The 22,218-nt window shown below is 39.1% G+C and overlaps 1 protein-coding gene across 1 annotated transcript in view; it reads right to left on the reverse strand.

Annotated features, from left to right (window-relative positions):
• ZSWIM6 (zinc finger, SWIM-type containing 6) overlaps positions 1-3,506 on the reverse strand; it is a 54,275-nt gene extending 50,769 nt beyond the window's left edge. The window contains exon 1 of the mRNA XM_014965076.1: positions 3,155-3,506. Within this exon, the coding sequence (XP_014820562.1) occupies positions 3,155-3,476 (322 nt within the window). The 5' untranslated portion in view covers positions 3,477-3,506. The remainder of the gene's footprint in view (positions 1-3,154) is intronic.
• Between the last annotated feature and the right edge of the window lie 18,712 nt (positions 3,507-22,218).

Here is a 22,218-nt window from a genome sequence, read left to right on the forward strand (position 1 = left end):
CATGGCAGATACAGAGCAGGATTCCCAACAAATCACTCCACTGTCCTGAAGAAGTTAGTGAACAGACAACACATTCCTGTTCTTCTAACGGCATCCCCTTATTTTTTCCTGCAGTGATGCTCAGCCATGAAGCAAGAAAGTATACTGCATCATTTCTATTCAGCCACGAACTTGAAAGGATTTGTCATTTCAAAAGATAAGTGACATCAGGGTAAGTCACTTCACTAGTCCCCCTAGTGCCTCCTGCACAAGGCAAAGGGGCCAAAGCCAGCCATCAAATGCTGCGCAAGACAGAATTTTGAGCAAATGAACAATTAACCAATTCACCTTTTCTAACAGGAGAGTACTGCAGAGTTGTTCCACCTCCCTAGACAGCTCATAAGCAAGTCAACAAGACCTGTGGTCAAAGCTCTTCAAATCCCAGATAATTCTTATATACAAATAAACAGTATTCAAGAGCTGATTTTTTTTGCCTATCACTGGAAACACATGAGAACTAGAACTAGTACAGCCACCATGAGAGAAAATTAAAAAAAAAAATAAAAATCAAAGTTTTATGTAACAAAAACCCCTGAAAGTAAAACACTTCTAGGTAACACTGAAAAGAACGCCCTCATCCAAGTTCTCATAAAACTTCCACCTTCCTCATCCAACTCCTTTGATCAAAGCCGTTTCTGGTGTTTCTGTGGCAGGTCTCCTCTTACTTTTATAAGCAAGTTTTTCCTCTTACTTACCTGTGTCTTCAAGCAGTGTTCAATATAATTCCTCTTCAAACACTAGTTTAGTGAGGTTAAACTGTTTAACACAAGACAGGTCTACAAGACAGTTTTGTCTTACAACCTGAACATCTGCAGCACAGAAGATATGAGAGAGCAAACGGTTATCTTATGTTCACCAGCCTGCGCTATCAGAACCTGAGACAGATTTCTTTTGGTTATTTCTCGTAGATCTCCTTTGGTTAACTGTATTATTTTTAATTTAAGGAATTTGATTAAAGATCAGAATTACAGTATGAACCCTGGAAGAACACTTACTTGTTACATCAGAGGAAATAACTTTTTCCTTAAAAAAATCCTGTAATTTTTTAACATTACAAACATATTAAAAAAAACCCAGACCATTGCTTTATGAGATTCAGAGGAAAAGCAGGAGATTACAGATCCTCTTTTGTATCCCAGCTTTCTTTGATAATAGCAGTTTATTTTCTTACGCTGCCTGGATTTTCTCCTTCATTTTTTAGTATCTAAGAAACACCAACAGTCAGTAAAGATGCACTGCAATCTCATTTACTAGGAAAAGAGCAACACATTTTAAGAAGCATTTTAGTTTTGTAGGTATTTTTAAACTACCCTACTCAAGTTCATTGGGAAATTTCATAATTAGCCATCAATTACTTTTGTTTCCTATTCCTTTTGCTACTTGGGCTGTGATACAAACATCAAATATCTCTCTAAAAATACTTTAAGTAGTAATGAGTAATAAGATATTTTGACAATAAGAAAATAGCTGACAAAGACTAACATGCCTATGATTAGTATAATTACAGACTTAATGTTGATCAAGTTAATCACTCTCTGCAACAGCTTGTTGCTTCTCTTACATTAGCCATAGTAGTATAGCTAATACAGCCATACATAGCCACACCTGCCCTTCCTTTCGACCCCTGCCTTCCCCTTTTCTAATCATCCTGGACAGTTTGAATCTTTTGCACCACTTTCTCACCAAAATTCTTCCTTCTCCCCAATTCCCTATGCACAAGCTATTACAAACTCTCATGCTATGTATGCCATCCATCAGCTTACAGTATCTGAGCATCTTCCGCTATTGCCTAACATCCTGCACCACTTTAGCTTCCCTTTCTTTCCACCACCACCAGGCAGCACGCCAGTCACCCCCTCATTATGTTCCATAACAACTAGAGCAATCACCTTGCCTCTGGTCACATCCCTATAGCCCCCCAAAGTCAAAAGAGATCACTGCTCCTGAAATTCACCTTCTTGCAGCACCGCCTGCCTGTACTCGCCAGGGTCACCAGACCCTAAGGAGAGCAGCTAGGCTGCAGACGAGTCCTGTTATTGGAAAGACTCCCTTTTGTTCTCCCTACACTGTATTTAACACACACGTGTTTTTCTTTCCCTAACATTAGGCAGCTTGGTTGTGTTTGTATTATAAATTCTTTGGAATAGTGGTCATCACTTTTAAATAGCTAACACACAAGAACGGTTCCTGTCAATGAACAAACAAACAAGCAAAAAAGGTATTTTTAGATATTTAGATAACTTATTCTTCCCCTCTAAGCTGCTCTTACATTTACGGTCTGGTCACCTTAGAGGACACCTCTATCAGGTGACCTTACAGGAACACAGGACTCTAATAAACTAGCTGGGTTGGCTCAACCCACAATTACCCACTTTCAGTTCAGCAGGATCCATAGAAAAACTACCTCAGAAGCCTCAAGTCACACCCAGCACCCTTTAACAAACATAAGATGTTCAGTACAAGAAACTGAGAGCCATTAAAACCAGGTACAGCAGAAAGAGCAAGAAAGATCAAGACCTTTGCTGATGCTATAGGCTGCTGCAGCACAAACAGGAAAAGGGCATTGAAACACAGGTTTTTTATTTCTCCTGACTTCATACAGAAAGCAAATCCCAAAGGTTAATAAAAGTATATTTAATGAATGATAAAAACCAGTAACACCTACTTGCTTTTATGCTTTGCCATTAAAATAAAGTTACACAATCAAGATGTCAGAACATTAGTTCAAAATGAGAAAGTTCAGTAAGTTCAAAAAGATGCCATTGGTAAATTGGGAAGATAGTTCCTTTAAGCAATATGGCTAAACCAAAGAACACTGCTACTCACTTTTTTGTAGCTGGAAAATACAAGCATGAAGCAGATCAGGCCACATGTTAGCGGTGCTGGACACATGAAGCTTATTGCTTATGAATTCTTCTCTTTTTGCCAAAAAGTACTGCTTTCTAAACATCTTAAAGCAAAGGTTCAATAACAGAATCCTTTCTCATAAACAACATAGAAACACAGAACAATTCCAGCTGGAAAGGACCTCAGCAGGTCACTCTCCTGAATGCCACAAAAAAGCTCAAAACTGAAGAGAGAACGAAGCAAAAGGAATAACAAGTATCAAACTCACCATGGACTTGATTGATTTCTGAATTCTGAGAAAGAATTTCATCTGCTAATTTTTGAGCAGTTGGCAAAACTTCTGTGTGGTGCACTGTGATCAAATACTGTACAAATTTTTGTAGTTGGTCTCTGTTCATTTGAAAGAGTGTCTCTGAAATGGGAAGATGCAGTTTGACCTGATCTGGCTTGCGGATCCGGTATAAAGAGAGTGCCACAACGTGGGCACAATAAAATATGTCCTTGTTTCCACAGCTACAGGTCACTGAGGTAATCTTGCAACGATCAAAGCTGATAGCTACATTGCAAACAGTTTCTGGCTCCGATTGCATTGCAGGCTCTGTCACTGTGCCACTCAAGTGGAAACCTGTGCAGGGGAAAAAAGTTAATAGTGTAAATAAAATACTATATATCATTATCAAGAACATTTTGTTAATAAAATAAATGTCATCATCTATTTCTGAGATATGATATACCTTAAGGACTTGCTTTAGTTACAAATATGGTTAACCCTTTCTTTAATACATACCGTTTTCACCTCCAGTAAAATCAAAGGGGGGTTAAAAAGCTAATTTGCAAGCTCCCTTTGCCATTGTAAAACTTGCCATCACAAGGTTTATACAAGCTTGAAATTAAGAAAAACACTTATTTGGTAAATGACAGCTGCAGAAGAGAGCTGCATCCAATTAAGACCAATGTGACACTGCCAGTAACTCAGCAAGTTGGCAGCAATTTTCCAAACGCCTCACCAGAGAGCCTGCAGCACCTACCAGCAAATTTAACCATTCTCTCACTAAGTAAGAGGGAAGTAGTGCACTCTAGTGGCACGAACCCAGGTCCTACTCTCAGCTCTGCCACCGACTCACTGACACAAGTCACTTAACCCCTTTGCTTTCACCTCTCCCACCACTGAGCTCATGTTAAAGCTCCGGTTCACCCCAGTAGGACAGCTGTGTTCGTGTAGCTCTTTGAAGACGAAAACTGCGGCAGTTAGCAATACACAGGATATCAGATTTATAATACTTAGTAAGACCAGAGTGCAATGTTCCAGAAGTCTGCATTAGGGTCCTGTTTTCCATTCAGCATAATAAAGCACAAAGCAAGAAAGCTAGGTTTTCTTGTATTGTAAGTAGTAAGGCTATACTGTAAAACATTTGCTTCAGCAAACAAAGATGCCACTAGTCGACACAGCACCCTGTTGAACCAAGGTCTTAAACTCTGAAGATCTGACCTAAACCCACCTCTGTTTGCTCAGGTTTGGCTCTCAATACTCTATCACTGACTAGCAGAATTTGGGGATTTCTTTTGGATTTTACGTAAGCATGACATTAATTCTGGCTCAAGGATAAAGTCGGAGGCATAGATACAGGGCAATACAACTATATTTCTTACGTCATGACAGTATTAGACTTGAACAGATAGTGCATATAAAATCTGGGATGGACACTACAAGGTGTTAAACCAGTCCCTCAAAGTCCAAAACTGATTTCATATTCTTGAGATACAAGAAAAGCGTATTGTAGGAAGCAGTATCACAGGAAAATTAGGTGGGGAAAGAGAGACATATATACACAGATCCAGAGCAAAACGCTGCATCCCCAACTGTTTTTTAAAAGCTCCTCAAGTTACAGGAAACACAGAAGAAACTCTCTCATTTTTTCCATTTGTTTACACTGTATGTTTCAGAGCAGGCTGTGCAGTCAGCATCGTTGTCTGGATTACGTTCAACTGCAGTACTCGGATACTCTGCCCTGAAGAAGGTCATATGCAGACACTAACCTCGACTTTGCCAGAGGATGTTTACCAGCTAAAGTAGTTGAGAGTCGAGGCTGAAGAGGCTGTAAACTGCAGAGTGCACTGATAGGAACCTGGGGAGTGGAATTGCCCCTCGCATCCTGAGCTCCTCCCACTGCCTTTCCTTGTGTTTAAATTGTCATGGCATGTACCTGTAAGCGCGTTCTCTCAAAGAGAGAGACTTTGTTAAAACCCAGTCAGCTCTATTTGAGGTTAATTCCCAGTAAGTGAAAGCTGAACTGGTGGTCTCAAAGAAACTGCACTGAAGATTTTTCTTTTCGATATTTTTCTTTTAACACTACTTTCCTATGAAGCATACAGAAAATCCTTTCTCATATATGAGCTGAGGAAAAGTCTAACACTTGAACAGTGAAACAGCCTGATCCCCACCCCTTCCTACCCTCACTAAGTACCTGAATGCCTATTAATTCTATCAGAGAAAGGCCCAATCAAAGATTTTCTAACAATATTATAACTTCTAATTTGTCAGTATATACTTCAAGCATACCAAAAACTAAACATCTTCCTAGAGAGATGAATGCCTCCAGAAATATTTAGAGTTAACAACAGGCCTGCCTGTTCAGACACAAGCATGGCTCCCCCTCCCTCTCCACTGAGATTTTTTAACAATTCACAGTACAAGCAACAACATTTATGAACACAGACCCTGGCCTAAACAATGACAGCAATAATACAGTCAAGTTACCTAACCTACCCTTCTAAAATTACAGAGAGTTTAAATAAAAACATCAGCTGCCCCTGTAGGCTAAAATGTACAAGCTCTGTATTAACTCTGCCGCAGTGGTGTTATGCCTGGTAATTATGAAACATTGTTTTCCTTCTATTTTTCTGTTTGTGTTTTTAAGAAAGAAATTGTTATTAGTAAATAGGACTTTTAAAAAGGTTTCAATGCACCAGGGAAAACAATTCAGGAAATTTCAGCTTAGAAGCCCTAGTAGGGCTGTTATAATTCAACCCACCAGACATCAAATGCCACCTTCTCCACTGCCTCCAACACTGGAGGGTACTCAACAGGTAGGGATGCTCCTCTCCTGCAGACATAGCCTTAATCTTTTTTAACCTAACCATCTAATATTCTCCAAAAAAAGTATGAAAAGTTAGTGGCAGGTAAAAAATTGGTGCACTGTGCTTTGCTAGAAAGCTTTCACCAGCAGCGATTTATAGCCTGCTGAGAAGAGAGATGTTAAATGCCCCTGGAAGAAGGCAAAAGCAATCACCTCTGTGGAGACTCGAAGATAATGGCATTTCACTAACAGACCCAAAGAAACAGACAACTAAAAGCTGCAAGCACTCACTCCAAATAGGTGCTTCCCTTCAGAGGGAAAATTCCTTTTACTCAAAGCTACAAACCTTTGCTGCAAATATTTATCCATTCTAAAAAAACACCCCGAGAACACTAATGTTTCACTTTTAAACTGAAAAGCTCATTCATTACTATTTAAAGACAACAAAAGAGTTGCAGGCAGAAAAGCCTGTGTTCACTACAGAAGCTATTTATAGAGCAGGCATATTCCACCTTTTCCCTTCAGCTGCGGCAGTTCAAAATGTTTTACTGTTTTCAAACCGGCACATGACCGGTAATTCAAGCTTTGCTGACATTCCCAATGCACAGAGGCTTTGCGTTCTGCAAAAATGCATGGAGAAAAGCAGCTGGAACATTAAGACGATGTATCAAATGAAGCTTTTTCATAAAGTGATTTTGCTTCTGTTAAACACTCACCTCAAATATATCCCCAAAATTATTTAACAGCCAAAAAAAAAAAACCCAGACTGTTTTCAAATGCTGTACTTTTGGAAGGGGACTCTGCCAAAGTGCCATCAGGAGGGAAGCATTAAGAAGTCAGTGAATTTTACAAAGCAATTTTTGCCAAAATCTGTTTGACAGCGCCTGATCCATTAACTAAAAACATTCTGGGATGTAAAGCTGCCTGATAAGTGAAAATTCACATTACTACAATGTAAGTACTTGCCAGCACAACTCTATAAGCTTGTCAAAAAAATAAATACATTAGAATAAAACAAAAAGCCTCCCAACTGTAAGGCTCTATAGAGGAGAAATGACAGTGGCATGCAGAGAAGCAGCAGCAGGTCGGCTTTCACTTACTCAAGTCAAAAACAAGTTTTGTAGTAGTGAGTTCCATTACTCCAAATGGATAAGCAGCAGAGTTACAGCACTAAGTAAGCATGCCCAACAGTATCTCACAAGCTTAATTAATTTCTACTGTCACCTGGTATTACAAAGCATCTTCCCCAATACACCCAAGTCCAAAGACGCATTTTTAGAAAAATACAGAACAAAATGAACAAAAACTGTCAGAACAAGCAGCCATGTAAAATGCTAGGTGGGGGTGGGGAGTGGAATTATGCTGAGATCATTGTTGCAGTTCAAGGAAGTAAGAGTACAATACAACTTCTAAATTAACTATAAATAGTAATTCAATTTAAAGTTTTAGATCCTTGGTTTCTTTTCTCTTAGTAATTTAGAATTCAAAATTCTGAGATTGTTCTGTAGACACAGGGGAAAAAAATGAAATTAAAGAAAAAACCTCTCATTCAAGGGGAGCTGCATCCATTTGTGATTCAGGCAACAACACAGCAAGTTATTATGGAGTAAACTTTATCTGAAAAAATAATTCTGTCAAACTTTTTAGTTGCCTTTTCAAAAATACCAACAACTTGATATCAAAACAAACATTATCAACTTTAAAAAAGCAGGTTATTCTTATGAATGTACAATAATAAGACTTTAACAAAATGTATTAAAAATGCAAATCTGCATTGAAAATATTAAAAAAAAACACCCTGTGCTGTAAAGAATTCCAGTGGTTAAAAAAAATAAGCCCTTTAAGTTCATACTTGCAATTCCAGGCTTTGACTGAAATGCAACCATACATCACTGTTAGATATTGTTTATCCTTTATGGAAAATATAAAATTGTCAGAACTGGATTACAGAAATAACTTAAAGATTAAAAAATGGTGCTTTTGAATAGCTTTCTGCCATGCACCTTTCAAGAACTCTATGCATGCCTTATCCATGACACACATTATCCTAAAATTAGGAAACATGCTAGCAACTGTATTTGGAAAATGGATGTGTTCCTTAATATTGATCCACTCACCCTTTTCCAAATAATTTACAAGAACCACATATATACTCCTAGTTAGGGAAATGCATTCACATTTATGTTCACAGAAAAAGAGAGAAGTACATGAGGTTACTTATGGGGGGGGTGGGAAGGAAGAGCTTGTTCTGGGACCTGGGGAGTCTTCAGCATGCAAGACCTACTCAGGTAACCTCCCCCTATCTTTTACAGTCATTTAAATTAACTTACAGGCCTACCAGCTGAGATTTAGTCAGACTACTATATTACTCGGCAAACACATAATCACTGTGTAAAGCCGAAAACACCTCCGCTTCATCTTGCCTACCAAACAACAACAACAAGAAATGCTTATGAAAAGTAGTTTCCAACTATGCCCATTAGCTATTTTTTCATAACTTAGATCAGTGGTTGCATTTTTTTTCCCAAGACAAGCAAAAGTCTAAACCATGTTTACCTCATTCAAATTTTCTCTTTTAAGAAGTGGTTTTCCTTTAAGATGGCAAAGCAGTATCCTACATTCAATTCTGTCTGAACTTTGGAACACTCTAAAAGATCAACAACAACCTTTGAAATTATTATGAAGTCAAAACTTTTCATGCCACCACTCAGCCTGGAGCTAACATTAACAGCCTATTTATAAACCAGAGAAAACATTGATTTAAAATGCAAAATACTTACCCATAGTACTTTAAACATGCCAATACAAAGGTAACAGTGGGGGAAAAAAAAAGATTCATTAACTAGAGCAGCACATAAAATATTTACTGTATGTAATGAATGCACAGGGTATAGAAGAGCAAAAGTTTTGAGAGCAGTGCCAATTAGAATAGAATTGGCATTATCACTGCACCCAAACACTAACAGCAGACCAGCCACAAACATCCTGGTTCCACAACTTATTTTGTAAAGGCAACAGCCATTATTTGGTATTTTGGGACTTTTGCTAGCAAGAGAGTGGCAGTAGCATTAAGTTAACTCCACACACGCGCTCCACTGGCAGCTTGAAAGTTCACTACTGCTGGCACACGTCCAAGAACGTGCACGCTGTTAACGGTGACAGCACCAGCGACTCCAACAGCAAGATTTATTTGACTAAACACTGTGAACTGAACCATTGCATTTAAAAAAAAAAAATCTTCCAGGACTTCCTTCAGCAGCCCAAACCTTCAAGTTTCAGAACTATTCAGCTGATAATATTTGTTAGACAAATGCCTCCACTAACCTTTCAAGCCAAGCTTGATCACATCTCTGCTGCTCAAAAGCAGCCACTTATCACTGCTTTCCAAGCAGGGATCGTGGGTGACCGTGGATGGGATACATCCATCTAGACCACTCTTTGCTAAAGAGAGCGAGAAGCTCTTCAAACAGTAAGTAACACAGCAAAATGCCTTGCCCTGCACAACTGCCACAGAAGATCTGGTCTGTTTTAAGACAGATGCAAACTGTAGCAGCTCATACTGTCTGGAGGTGGAAGCACCGAACAAAACATACACCCCATGAGCATGGCCTCAAGGGTCCCCTTAAGGTTTCAGTGCTACCCCTGTGGTTAAACAATTTGCAACCCACCACACAGGAATACCATACAAACTGCAGAATGACATTCTCACCAGCACTGCTCACAGCCTCAGATCACATCTCCACAAAACCCGAAAGCTGCCTGCACTCCAACTCATTTAATATGGATATTCCTAGGTGTTTGTAGCATTAGCTTTGTGGGCAAAGCAAAAGCAGCAACATCTTGGTGTAAATTAGAGTTATGTTAAAAACATGCATTCCATACAGCTGTAACTTAGAATAACACCTCCAGCACAGTGATGTTCAAATTGTGACCTAGGATGCTATGGCAAATGATGCTTATGGCTACAAAGCAAAACCAGAGAAGCAGCAGACGAGCTTCTTCAATTAAAGGCTTAACACAGTGCCGAGCATTCGCTCTAAGGGTGAATCCTGACTGACTCCTGTCAGGTCAAGACAACTAGCACAGTTGCAGGCCACCCTCCATCAGGTATGCACCCAAGCCGTTTTGTTGGTTTTGTGGTTCGTTGGCGGTTTTTTGTTTGCTTTGTTTGTTTGTTTTAAAAGGGCATAAGTTTATTTTAAACTTTGCACCCCTATGCTAAGAGTTCAACAGCTCCTCTCTCAGTACAACATATTGTCAGAGCACCAGTAAACAAACCAAAAAAGAAATCTCAATGCGAACCTGGAAACCGTGAAGCTGATGGGTAGAAAAGTACAGTTTATGGTGAGACACAAGCAGAGAGGAGGTTTATTCATATACATGACAATTCTTCTAGTAATATACCCCCAGAGATCATGTGATAAGTATTTAAAAAAGAAATCAAGAATGCCGAAAAAAATCTTAAGCTTTGCAGAACGCGGGCAAACTAACATTTTATGATTTACAATGCATGGAATATAGTAAGCCTCAAACTTTTGAGGGAGACTTAATAGGCTGAGCTGAGGGAAACTGGCTGGATTTGTCATACAGCAGCTTGCTGCAGGAAAAGTGTGAAGTCAGAGTCATCAAAACTACACTGGTGCTGAAGAGAAACTGTAAGAAAATTCAAAATGAAGGTGTGAGAACCCGACAGAAAAAGACGATGTCTCAAAGCTTGCTTGCTGCAAGGTATCTGCCACATGATATGACAACAACGAAGGTACGTCCTTGGTTCTCAAAACAACTATATATTGTTTACCCCAAGAAACTTGGCTCCCATGCAGGGCCCAGCGCTGCCCAGGAAGCAGAGGCTCGCACAGTGACTGTGTCAGACAGGAAAAAAAGGTTAATTAATACTCAAGAAAGTTGCTAGAAGTTGCTGCTCCAAAATAACTGAGCTTTAAACTAACCACACTGTCCAGACTGTCCAGCTAATGTACACTAAAATCCTTATAGGTGAATTGGAATAGAATATAAGTACAGGCCAACATGAGGCTCAAGTTTATACTTAGCCATAACAAAAGCTGGAAACAAGAGGTTAAGACATATCAGTAATCTACATTGAAATTCTTATAAACAAATCTTCGCTCTGCTGGTGAACTTCACAGGCCCTGGTTTTTTGCAAAGTGAACAGACTGAAATAGCAGGATGTGCAAACAGTCTGCAACAACCTGAATCCTAGGAATACACTGAGGGAGCCTAAGAACAAGGACTGATTACAACCAGTCTCCAGAGGATCCATGCTATTACATTTGTCCCTAGCTTTAGAGGAGGAATTTGCTCAACTATGGTGAGCAGAACCTTGCATGCCTCCTGCAGGAAGCAGGTAGCAGAGATTCATCCCATAGCCCACGGTATCTACCTCGCAAGGTGATGCCGTTTCAGCTTTTACTGCTACTTAGTTTTTGCATCCCAATATTTGCAGGGAGAAGTTATGCTTAGTTGCTATACCATAAGTGTAAATATTAGAAATGGTAAAGTGACTCCAAATGAGGAAGTGCAACAAAACCAAACAAGCTCAGATTAAACCTCCTGCTTTCCTTAAAATATCCTTAAAGCAATACAACCAAAAATGGTGTTCACATTCATGAGAGTAAATATTTAGAGACTATCAATTGTTTAAGCAATTTAGAAGACGCCTTGCCTGTCAAACAGATACAACATGGTAATTTTTTAAAGTTGCTATTTCCATTCTTATTGCTAAGAAAAGAAGTTATTCATATTACACATCTACAGTTAAAGGCTTACCTTCAACTAAGAATTTTGTGTCTCCACCGAAAAGAAGTAACAGAAATTAAATTGAGACTGAAGAAAAATTCCAGCAAGACCTGCTCATTTATGGGGGGGGAGGGGAGAAGAGAAGAACTGGGACTAATCCTCTTTGTTTTGTAATTTCCATCCACCAGTCCAACCATATCTCTGCTCTTTTCACACTCTTTATTGCTGCAACCACACATCCTTTGTTTATGTCACATAGTCTGCATCACCTTCACTTCATCTTAAATTAGGGTTCATCTTCAATTTAATTTGTACAGTGGCTCTGTGAGGTTTCAACATTGCTCAGCTTTTACAAATAAAGCATGATTAGTGGCAGTAAGTCTTAAAATGGGTATCATTGTGTAGTGACTGAGCCTAGCTACTCCTAAAAAAGCCCCAACTCTCAACTGGAGAGCAACTGTCTACATGGCTTTTTGAAGACAAACCGAAATCAACTAACATAGGCCACAGAACAGCACAGAGCATCATCAGAAATCGGTGAAAGGAAAAACCTTTAAAAGCTACATCATAACTGACTCATAACACTGCTTTATCATCAGGAAAAACTGCTTTCTCGGGTTTGATTTAACTCCCACTGCATTTTTATTTTTAATGGGAAGTGGATAAAATCCTAAAAGGGAAGACAACAGTAACCACTGATATAAACTTGGGAAGAGATCCTAAAAAGATTAGAAAATGACTACTTCCTGAAAAGAGTGTGTCTGGATTTCCACAGACATACTTACAGTTTGGGAAAAGCCAGCACAGGATGTCTAAAATACTTTTTACTCCTGATGCCTGTATTTAGGTCATTCCAACAACACAAAACGTTTAGCTGATTGAGATATTTAAGATCGCACTCAAACAGTTCAAGTTTAACCTTAGCAAAAGCACAAGCCAATATAATTTTGAAACTAAAGTGACCTTCCATTAGGAAGTGTTATACTTGGCCTAAGAGGAAACTGCCACTCCCATTTCCATTACTAGTTGTGGAATAGATCATTTTCTTTTGTTTAAAAATGGGAGAAAAAAAAAAATGAATGCTGCACTTGTGCCAAATGAAAAATGGCATTAGAAAAATCCCACAAAGTAAAGGAGACCCTTTCTTTATGGCTATGGTTCTACTCTTCCACTTGTGTACTAAATATTCCCAATGACTTAATTCTTAGCATTTAAAAAAAATGTATTGCTTTAATTTTTTAACAAATGTTTGCCTATTACTGCAAAAGTCAGTTCACTGAACTCTGTTTTATTCATAAAGTGCAATTAAAAACAGAAAAATATGCTTCTGAGTGTAGAAACAAGAGTCAGTACGTAGGACTTTGGGAGGAGCTCAGTTCATTCTGGACTGTAAATTTTGCAAGATAAATGTTTTCAGCAACTTCCTCTGGTCACCAGAGCACTACACGGGATTCCAGCAAAAATAATGAAGTACGACGTAGTATTTCCTGACAAAGCAGTAGAGAAAAAGCCACTAAAACCATAGTGTTGAAAGAGTTCCAGGATGAAGTCTAAAAAACCACCAACATCACAAGTGAGTCACCCTTGCATTGCTGAAGCCAACATCAAGGGAAGCATCTTTTTTCTTGCTGTCCAGGGCCAACTGCAGTGAAGTCTCAAATGCAGACTGTAATCCCAAGGAACTATTGTGATAACAGTTAAAAGTGTTAAAAAAAAAAAGGTCATGCAAAGGTCACTCACATGATACATCAGAATTTCCTTGATAACACTGGCACACAGCTTAAACCCACACAACGAGTGGGCATATGGTACGAAATCAGGTACTCATAATTCACAGGTTTTCCATACTGATACTAGGCTAGATCCTAATTCACTTCTCACAATTATTACTTGATGAAATCAAGTCTATATATATAGATCCTGACTAGTCCACCCCATCATCTAAACTGACTGATAAGACTTGCCATACCTCCATACAGACCTACACCACCTTTTTCCAGACATGGGATGCAGAATGCTGAGGCTTCTGGGAGGAGAAATGGATTTCCAAAGGCACAGATCATTTTCAGTGTAAGTTGTTCACGACTCTTAATATTTATGAAATACAAATATCTGTTAATTCAAGCAGGGGAAGAAAAAAATCATGGATGTTCCCCAGCCCTATTTTCTTGGTATCCCTGGTTTCTGGGAGCTGCATGCACAGGAAGCACTTGGAATACCTACGGGTAGGTGCGTGTGGGTGGGGGAGCCTGATGTGTGTTCTGCTACTGACTGTGAACCAATGTTAGCACATTCAGAGCACACAGCTGCTCCTCAAACAATGCAGGTAAGATTAATATGCAATTTTCTTTAAAAAGCAACTTAGGAACCCACTTCATCCGCTAAAGCCACACACTACTTCTCCTTGAATGAGCAAGGCCTTCCTTGCCAGTGCCAAGAATTTCTTTGGAGTATTCACCTCTAACCTGCAGCACCCAGAAGTTTAACAAGCTACAGTTATTCTGACTGTCAATCAGATTCTAGATAGTATGTCACCACATAACATGTTATTCAAGCCTCTATTAACATGCACAGGGATGAACAATGTAATGCAATACGAGATTTTTCTTTTCTAAACTCATGCTATGCACCCACAAAATCAAAACCTTGCAGACAAGACCACAAACATAGATAGTGAAGAGTTTGGAAAGGCAGGAGGAGAAGGAAAAAACAAAACTGCACAATCAAGGAAGCAAAGCTTCCAAAACAAATTAAAGAAAACAAACCATCTAAGGAAGGAGGACAAATTATACAGTTAAACACAATCTAATTTGTCATTTAGATTTATTAAGCAAGTTACTGGAATTTAGCATGCTGTGGTTTGGCCTCCAGACCAGGTTTTACAGCGCATAAGCTATTAGTTGAGGACCCTAGCAAAAAACGCATCTGGTAACACACAACATTTCTAACTTTTAACCAGCAAGCTAAGGAACGCCTTACCAACTACCGTTTGACAGAGGAAAAGGAAACAATTACAAAACTACCACCACGTATTTCACTTTTACAGTGCACTGTGGGAAGACAAAAAACCCAAGGAGACAGAAGACAAAAACCTCAGGGATGGCAAGTCTCTCTACCTACTAGTGAGCTAAGCAGCCAACTGCTTTCATGAAATGATGAAGTAACTCTCTCCCTTCCAGATCGGTGCATTCTCTCGCCATTTATTTTGAGGCTTCAGCTTCTGATAACCTATTTAAACTACAACTATTAGCATCTGTGATAAGCTGGTAGGTGGCATACTTGTGGAAGTGTGGTTAATGTCTCATTTTGTTAGCTTTGGTCGCCTACTGAAATAGTCAAGGGTTAGGATTGCTAATGAACATGAAACCCAACCCACAATTAGTACATTGCTGACTAATTTTGTGACTCAAGTAAAATCAACGGACAACCTTATCTCAAACTAGGCATTGGTCTTCTAGTGGTACAAAATCTTTTGATGCAGGTCTCATGCCTACAGATCTACCTTTTCTGATAAGAAAAAGTTCTGTGTATGCTCTTAACTTTTATTATAACCTACATGCACATAATTGGGAGGAAAAAAAGGAAGACCATTCCAAGTTCTTGAAGAAAAACCAGATTTTTACATGAACTCTGAAAGTAATGCAGGTAAAGACAGAGTGTGCCCTTTGCTGGCAGAAAAGTTGAATCATGCCTCCAACATCAGTTGTTGATATTATTACTAATAATTAAAGACTATTTTCTGTTTTAGATTAAGTTAATATTAAATTCATTGACATACTGGACTATTACATTGTATCATTATCACCTGCCTACGGTTGTGTCGAAGTTGCCCCAGATACTCAGATCAACAGACTTGCTATTATTTGAAGCAGTTCAAATAGCAGTAGTTCACTTATCACAATAAGGAAGGCAGAAACAGAAGAGCCAAATTCTGCATTTAGCCTCTGTTACAATCATGAACTGTAAACTGAAAATTGGGCCTTTAACTTTTAACACTGTCAATATCTCAGGTCTCATCAAAATAAACCAAATTATTTCAAAGCCAGGCCCCTCACCCAGAAGACTATTGATTTCTCCTCTTTAATTAGTTCAACAGAAATTTAAAGCATCTAGAAAGAATGCTCTCTGTCTTGTCCCCTGCAACAACATCTCCATGCCTTTCCACAAACCTCCCCTGCTCTCCCTCTGCATAGTAATTTCAAGGAAGCAGCTGGGTACTACGCCAGAGTTGTCCATTTTAATTTTTAAAATTAAAATGACACCCCAGAAAATCCATCCATACCCTTTCCAGTCAAGTGGGAAGGAATAGAACTGTTTAACTAGCATCATGCTTCCAGAAGGTCAACTATGACTTAGGTTATTTTTATCTATTGAGAAAAGGCTTAAATAAATCATTCATTATAACCTTGAAGATTAGACTATGTAGCAAAGATTACTGTTCGCTACATCTGGTTTTTCCTGTTTACTTAATCAAACAGAAGGCTTCCTCCTCTGATAAGAAACAAGACAGATATCAGGAGCTGCAAACATTATCAGGCAACTCCTTAGAAATTTCTTCTTATTTCCTCTCTGTAGCCTGAATCTTTGGATGAGTGTGACAAACGTTCATATGATACCTCCTGCCTTCTTGAATTCTCCACACAAGTCTTAGAAGTTCAGATTCGCAGACCTAGCTTGGTCATGACAAGCAATGATGATGTTTTAAGGTAAAATGGAATCACTTTCCTACATAAACATTTGAACATCACAACAATTACTTTCAAAAATACTTTAAGAACACAGAAGAATATCAGTAATGAACCTAGAATACCCAAAAGCTTGTTGACTCCTGCTTTTTCAGCAAGAAAATCCCATTTCTCAGCAAGAAAACTCCTAGCACTTGCTGCTCACGAGACCATGCCCAAGAGATGTGTGAGCGCCAGACTCAGTTGCTAGCTGAATCTTCCACAATCTGTGACACACATTAACTGGATCAGCAAGTGTCCTCACATGCTCTGAAAGAGGGATGAGGCAAAACACTGCTCACCGTTTCAGGGCCAGTTCTCATGTACACTTTTGCTTGTTTTTATTTCATCTGTTGGTTGCATCACCTCAGAAGAGGCACCAAAACGGATCACCATCTCACCCCTGCATTGTGCACTTCACATGCTTCCTCCTCCATTTGCAACAACAATTCCTCAGTTTGAATACAAAGTAACAGATGAACATCCCTCTTCATGATTTACCCCCAAGAGCTCAGAAATGTTGCTCCATTAAAAGCACATCTCAGCACATCCTGCTGGTTTTCGTTGCTGGAAGCTCTACCCCTCCCCTGATCCCCTCAGGTCTCTCATGGACTATAGAGCTGAAATTAGCTATTCATTACATGTGAAGGAGTCTCACATAGAGCAGCACCCCGCTGCTAAAGACCTCTACTTTACATGGCAATTTCACAACTACAGCATCTGCTACCTTACTAATATGTATATTTAATGCTGCTGCATAATGTGCAGAATTATATGCCATTCATTGCCTGTTTGTTCAGATATTATGTACTCTTAAGTAGCATTATCCCCTTTAAAAAACATTGTACTTTTTATTAGGCCTTCTCCACGGTGTTCTTTGTAACACAGCTCCTAAGGCTATTCTAGACCAAAAAATCCCAGGACTAACAGGGAGGGGGAGTAAGGGAATAAACTAAATTACATATATATAGTAGTTGTAGGCCAGAAGCTTGTCATATTTGGTTACTTCCTGGGTCATACTCCCCAGTCTACAGTTTTTACATTGTTTTGATACAAAAGACAGTGGAAAGGGAATCATATCTTGACAACTGGTGGGAAACCTACTCCAGGCTACTCTTGCCACTGGAAATGTGAATACTTGTGTTAGAGCACTGGCCTTTGCAACAGATTTTATTCTTTCTACTAGAAGACACTCAAAGCAGTAATATTAAAGTCTATTACATAGTTATTAATAAATGTGTTAACATTAGCAAGCTACCTCACAGAAAACAAATCAAAGTTTTTAACTAGAGAAACACAGGTTGTGGAGTCAAATGTTGGACCAGCAATGTAAGAAGTTTCATGTCCTTCAGGAAAGGCTTCAACATGTTCCTATATCAAATGCATTCTTAGAACAGTGCTGCCAATCCTTCCTACACCAAACTCAGGGAAAAATGATTATGAACATGGTTATCCCAGGTGACAAAATGATTGTGCATCTAATCTAGAAGACAGTAAGCACTAGCATGTATGGTTCACAATGCAGTTTTTGACTTGGATTACATACTTCCGAAGCAGCCCAAGTAAACCTAACAAATCTACTCTGCGTTACTGAAGTGGTGCCCCCTGGAAAACACTACTTTAAACCTGCTTTGGAGCAAGCTAATCTGCTCTCTACTGGATGGCAAGGCAAAGGAGATTTCAGTGTAAGTAGCTAAAACAAGCTTTATCTCAACTAGACGCTCATTATTATGCAGCCAGAAATTTGCTCTAGAATTAGTTTTCAGATCATTTTGATGTTAATAAGATTTGGTGGCAACACTGAAGTACACCCACAGGCTGCCTTAGGATGTTAGGAACAAAATGCCAGCTGGTCTGTCTTCCTTGTTCCAAGCTACAAACAGATCTACAGATGAGAAAGAAGTGGCAGAGACGGCCCTTGCTGGCCAGACAGAGCGTCAATCTAGTCTTATCTCCTATAAGCATGTGGTAGTCAAATAGCCCATTGTTTTGATATGAAAGGATGCCCAAGGCTTTCCTATCCCTCCTTTATTTAGACAGTAGACAAACCTCATTCCTGAGGACTAAAGGACTCCAGTGGACTGGGCCTTCTTACTCACCCAACACACAGATGTAGGCTGCTCTGACATGCAACCCGAACACTGCCCTGAGAATTTTGTAAAGCAGAGCATCACTGCGTTGTCTGACAGCATAGAGAAATCAGCAGGCTGAAGTAGGTTGCCACCTGCTATGCATCACTGATCAGAGTATGGACTGCAGATGCTGAGAAGCCTGTACCAGCAAGGAACTGCACAAGGAAAGATCAATTCCTCCACTTCCACCCCTTATGCACATGTGCGCACACAGAGTTCACATGCAATCAGAACAACAGTAAAAATGTCACTTAATCTTCTCTGGTTTGGATCTGCTTAAGATATTCTATAAAGCAACAAAAAGAATATATTTTTTTTGCACGGTTATGGGAATATACAAAGTTTTTGTTTCTAAGGCAGTAAGCTATTCAAACAACACATCAATACCTCAAAAGACGAGGCAATGGTGACCCTACCAGTGAGGAAGGACCGTCACAATTATTGAAATCTATGAAGCATATGAGGGTGAGCAGAGTCATTACTCTAATTATGCCAGACTCAGAACAAACAAAATCTATTTCTTCCACCACAGGCATATTTAACAAAGGCAACCTCCTTGTAGTCCACAAGGAGAGAAACAATCTGAATACTGAAGTTGCGAAGCAAAACCAAGACTCTTCTAAAAAAACGCTAACAAGTTATTCATCTACATAAAATTCATGAAGTAGAAAAATAGAACTGTTATATTCTGGTTTTGCAAAGTTAATATGCTTTTAAAATATTCCTGCCAGAGATAAACTGGTCAGGAAAAAAAATTGTCTTTTTAAAAGAAGTATGTCACAGTCCACACATTTGGTTTTGAAGGGTGATGTTTGCTTTTTGCATGAGAGGGCAATGCAAATTCCAAACCTTCTAGACCATGAAAACAAAAGACAGCTGAAGAAACCACCTTTTAAAAGCATGATAATACTTTGCTTCTGGAAAAAGTGGAAGAAAAAAAATTAATTGTCCAGTTGTCCAGGATATTAAGACATAACCTTTGGATTTTCTCTTCGGTCTGTTTCCCAAATAAATGAACACTGGAAAAGCCACAAGCTTTTTTTTTTCAGGTGAGTTTCATGGAATTTTGTTTTTAATCTAGCTGTCCCTGCAACCTTGTTGTTTACCACATTTTGAAAATGTGGTAAATGTTTATTTTTATATGAACTCAAAGTGTTACTGAGGACATTTGTAGGACCTATGGCTGTAATGAAATGATTTTGTAAGAGAAGGAATAATTACTTTAAAGATGTTCTACAGTCTGACCAGCCCAGAACAAATATGACTTGCAGTTATTCTTTTAGTATGAATACTGAAATCAGGAGTAAAAACTTACTGAAAACAAACTACTTAATTTTTTTTCCTTGTTTAAAAAGCATTAATATGAAGAGGGAAAAAACATTTGTTTAGATTCAAAGCTTGGAGTTCTCCAGTTAGAAAATACCTTTCTTGAAAATAGAGGAAACTTGCCTTCTCACTGTTCTTTTAAGAGTAATGAAGAGACAGAAAATGACCAATCTCACTAAGTACCCGTGTCTCAAACGATCTGACAAAGTTTGTTTTGCTTTGTTTTCTCCAGGACTCTAAAGGCCTTGCTGTAAGGAAGCCGCTCACTCCAACACTTGGATGCTGCACACCACTGACCCACTTCAAAAGACAGAGAAAAGCTTCCAACACACCCGAGGCAGTTTGCTAATGTTTGCAGCATTCAAGTATTATTTATATTCATAATCCAGAAAAATCATCAGCACTGGTGTGTGGGGGAACTCTTTCTCCCTTTGTTATGGATTGCACAGGGTTGTGCTGAAGAAAGGCAGTGAAGGCACGGCAAGACAGCAGAGTGGGCAAAGCCACAGGGCTGAGGGCTATCCTGGAGGAATGCCTGTGCAACACCCAGCCTCTCCCAGACCCAGAGGAGCATCAGGCTGCAGCTGCCAAGACCTGCTTCCTATTTGCAGCACTCTGAAAAGCAGAAGTTTGTATGTAGAAAGCAGGGTAAACTGACCACCAGATAAGATGGATGTCTAAACACCAGCAGAAGGTGAACTCCAAACGACGAGAGGAAGAGAATGGCGGTTCCTACACTGCTCACTGAGGAGCCAGGAGCACAACCTGTGAGTAATGTCTGCTCCAAGGAAGAGCAGTGCATGAGAAACAGGCAGTCTAGACAGGATGGGGGGGAGAGGGAGGGGGTGTGGGTGTCCGGCTTGTTTGGTTCAACTGTTCACAATGCAGGCCCTTCTTCCCACATCAAAAGCAGGGGAAGACGCAGGCAGTCTTGCAGGAAGACCTACCATTTTTTAATAAAGAAAGAAAGAAGTCTGCCACCATTTATTGATGATACTTACTTCAGGTCTTAGAAAATGTTATTTTGCCACTTCACAGCTCAAGGATCACATTTTCCCATAGCTACGTCACCAAGAGCTGGATCTGGTTCATCATCTCCCAGTAGATCTGATGGTGGCTCAGTCAGTGCTAAGAATCTTCCAGCCTAGTTTACAGGTTACTTTTAGAAACTAAAAGTAACAAAACCACTAAGCTGAATATTTTAATGCACCATGGTAAACAATTACCCAACAGATTAAAAATATAAATGAACAGTTGAGTACCCTGAGCATCCATAGCCTGCAAGAAAACAATTCTTCTTCCCTCAACAGCAGTTCTCCAGTCGTACAGGAGCTACTCAAATGTACCAAGTTTGAACCTTCCAAGTAGGACGATGGAATGGAGTAAGAGCGAGGAAAGGATCTACTAGAAAATTTAAGCCTTCATATTTGAAACATAGTAGTTAACAGTTGTTTAAAATATGCATAACTAGGTTTGGAATAGTTATTCTGATTTAGAGCACAAGCACATCTGTTTATGTGTAAGTAAATACAGTCTGACAGCAATTTGGATCATCTATCAGAAAGAATCAACTGCAAGTTTAATAAGCATTATTTGTATTCTACATAATAGTTGATTTGTTCTTTCAAGCCACTGCAGCGATAACACATTTAAAGTCTTCCACTGTGTACTAAATCTAAGGTACCTAGGCAAAGCACAGCATATTCCAGTTGGATGCTTCCCAAACCATATCGCTCAACTTTTTAAATATTACTGCCATCTGGCTACTGGGCTTTGTTTACCAAAACAGTAGCTGTGCACACATTTCTACAATAGCTGTAGTCAAAAAATTTAAGTAATGCCATTTGGTAAAGTTACAACTCACATTAAAAAAAAAAAAAAAAAGGAAAACTAAAAGTATTTTATCAAACTAGTTACTATTGCACCTAGAAAAATTAAATATATATGTGGCTTTCCATTTTGCGTTATTTCTTATTTCAGAGCTCTAGTGTTCTTCACCAACTCATTTCCCATCCACACTAGCACAGGAAAGACATAACAGTGACTGAAGAATGTGTGAAGAGCAAAATAAGTGGTCTTGTTTTCCCTTCTGGATAAGCACAGGTGCTACAGAAGTATGACACTGAAAGGTTATACTAGTACCTCAAGTTGTTCTTGGGGCACATAGCAAATCATACAACCCTCTCAAAGAGGCCCCAAAACCAGGCTGTTCAGAAGCTGAAAAGCTCTGATAAATTTCACGGATTCTTCCCAGTGTCTGGGCAACACTAAACAAATATTTCAATTATGAGTAATCTGAAACAATGCACAATGAAA

This window comes from Calidris pugnax, unplaced genomic scaffold, assembly GCF_001431845.1.
Source record: "Calidris pugnax isolate Ruff unplaced genomic scaffold, ASM143184v1 scaffold273, whole genome shotgun sequence".
In the NCBI taxonomy this organism is placed as follows: domain Eukaryota; kingdom Metazoa; phylum Chordata; class Aves; order Charadriiformes; family Scolopacidae; genus Calidris; species Calidris pugnax.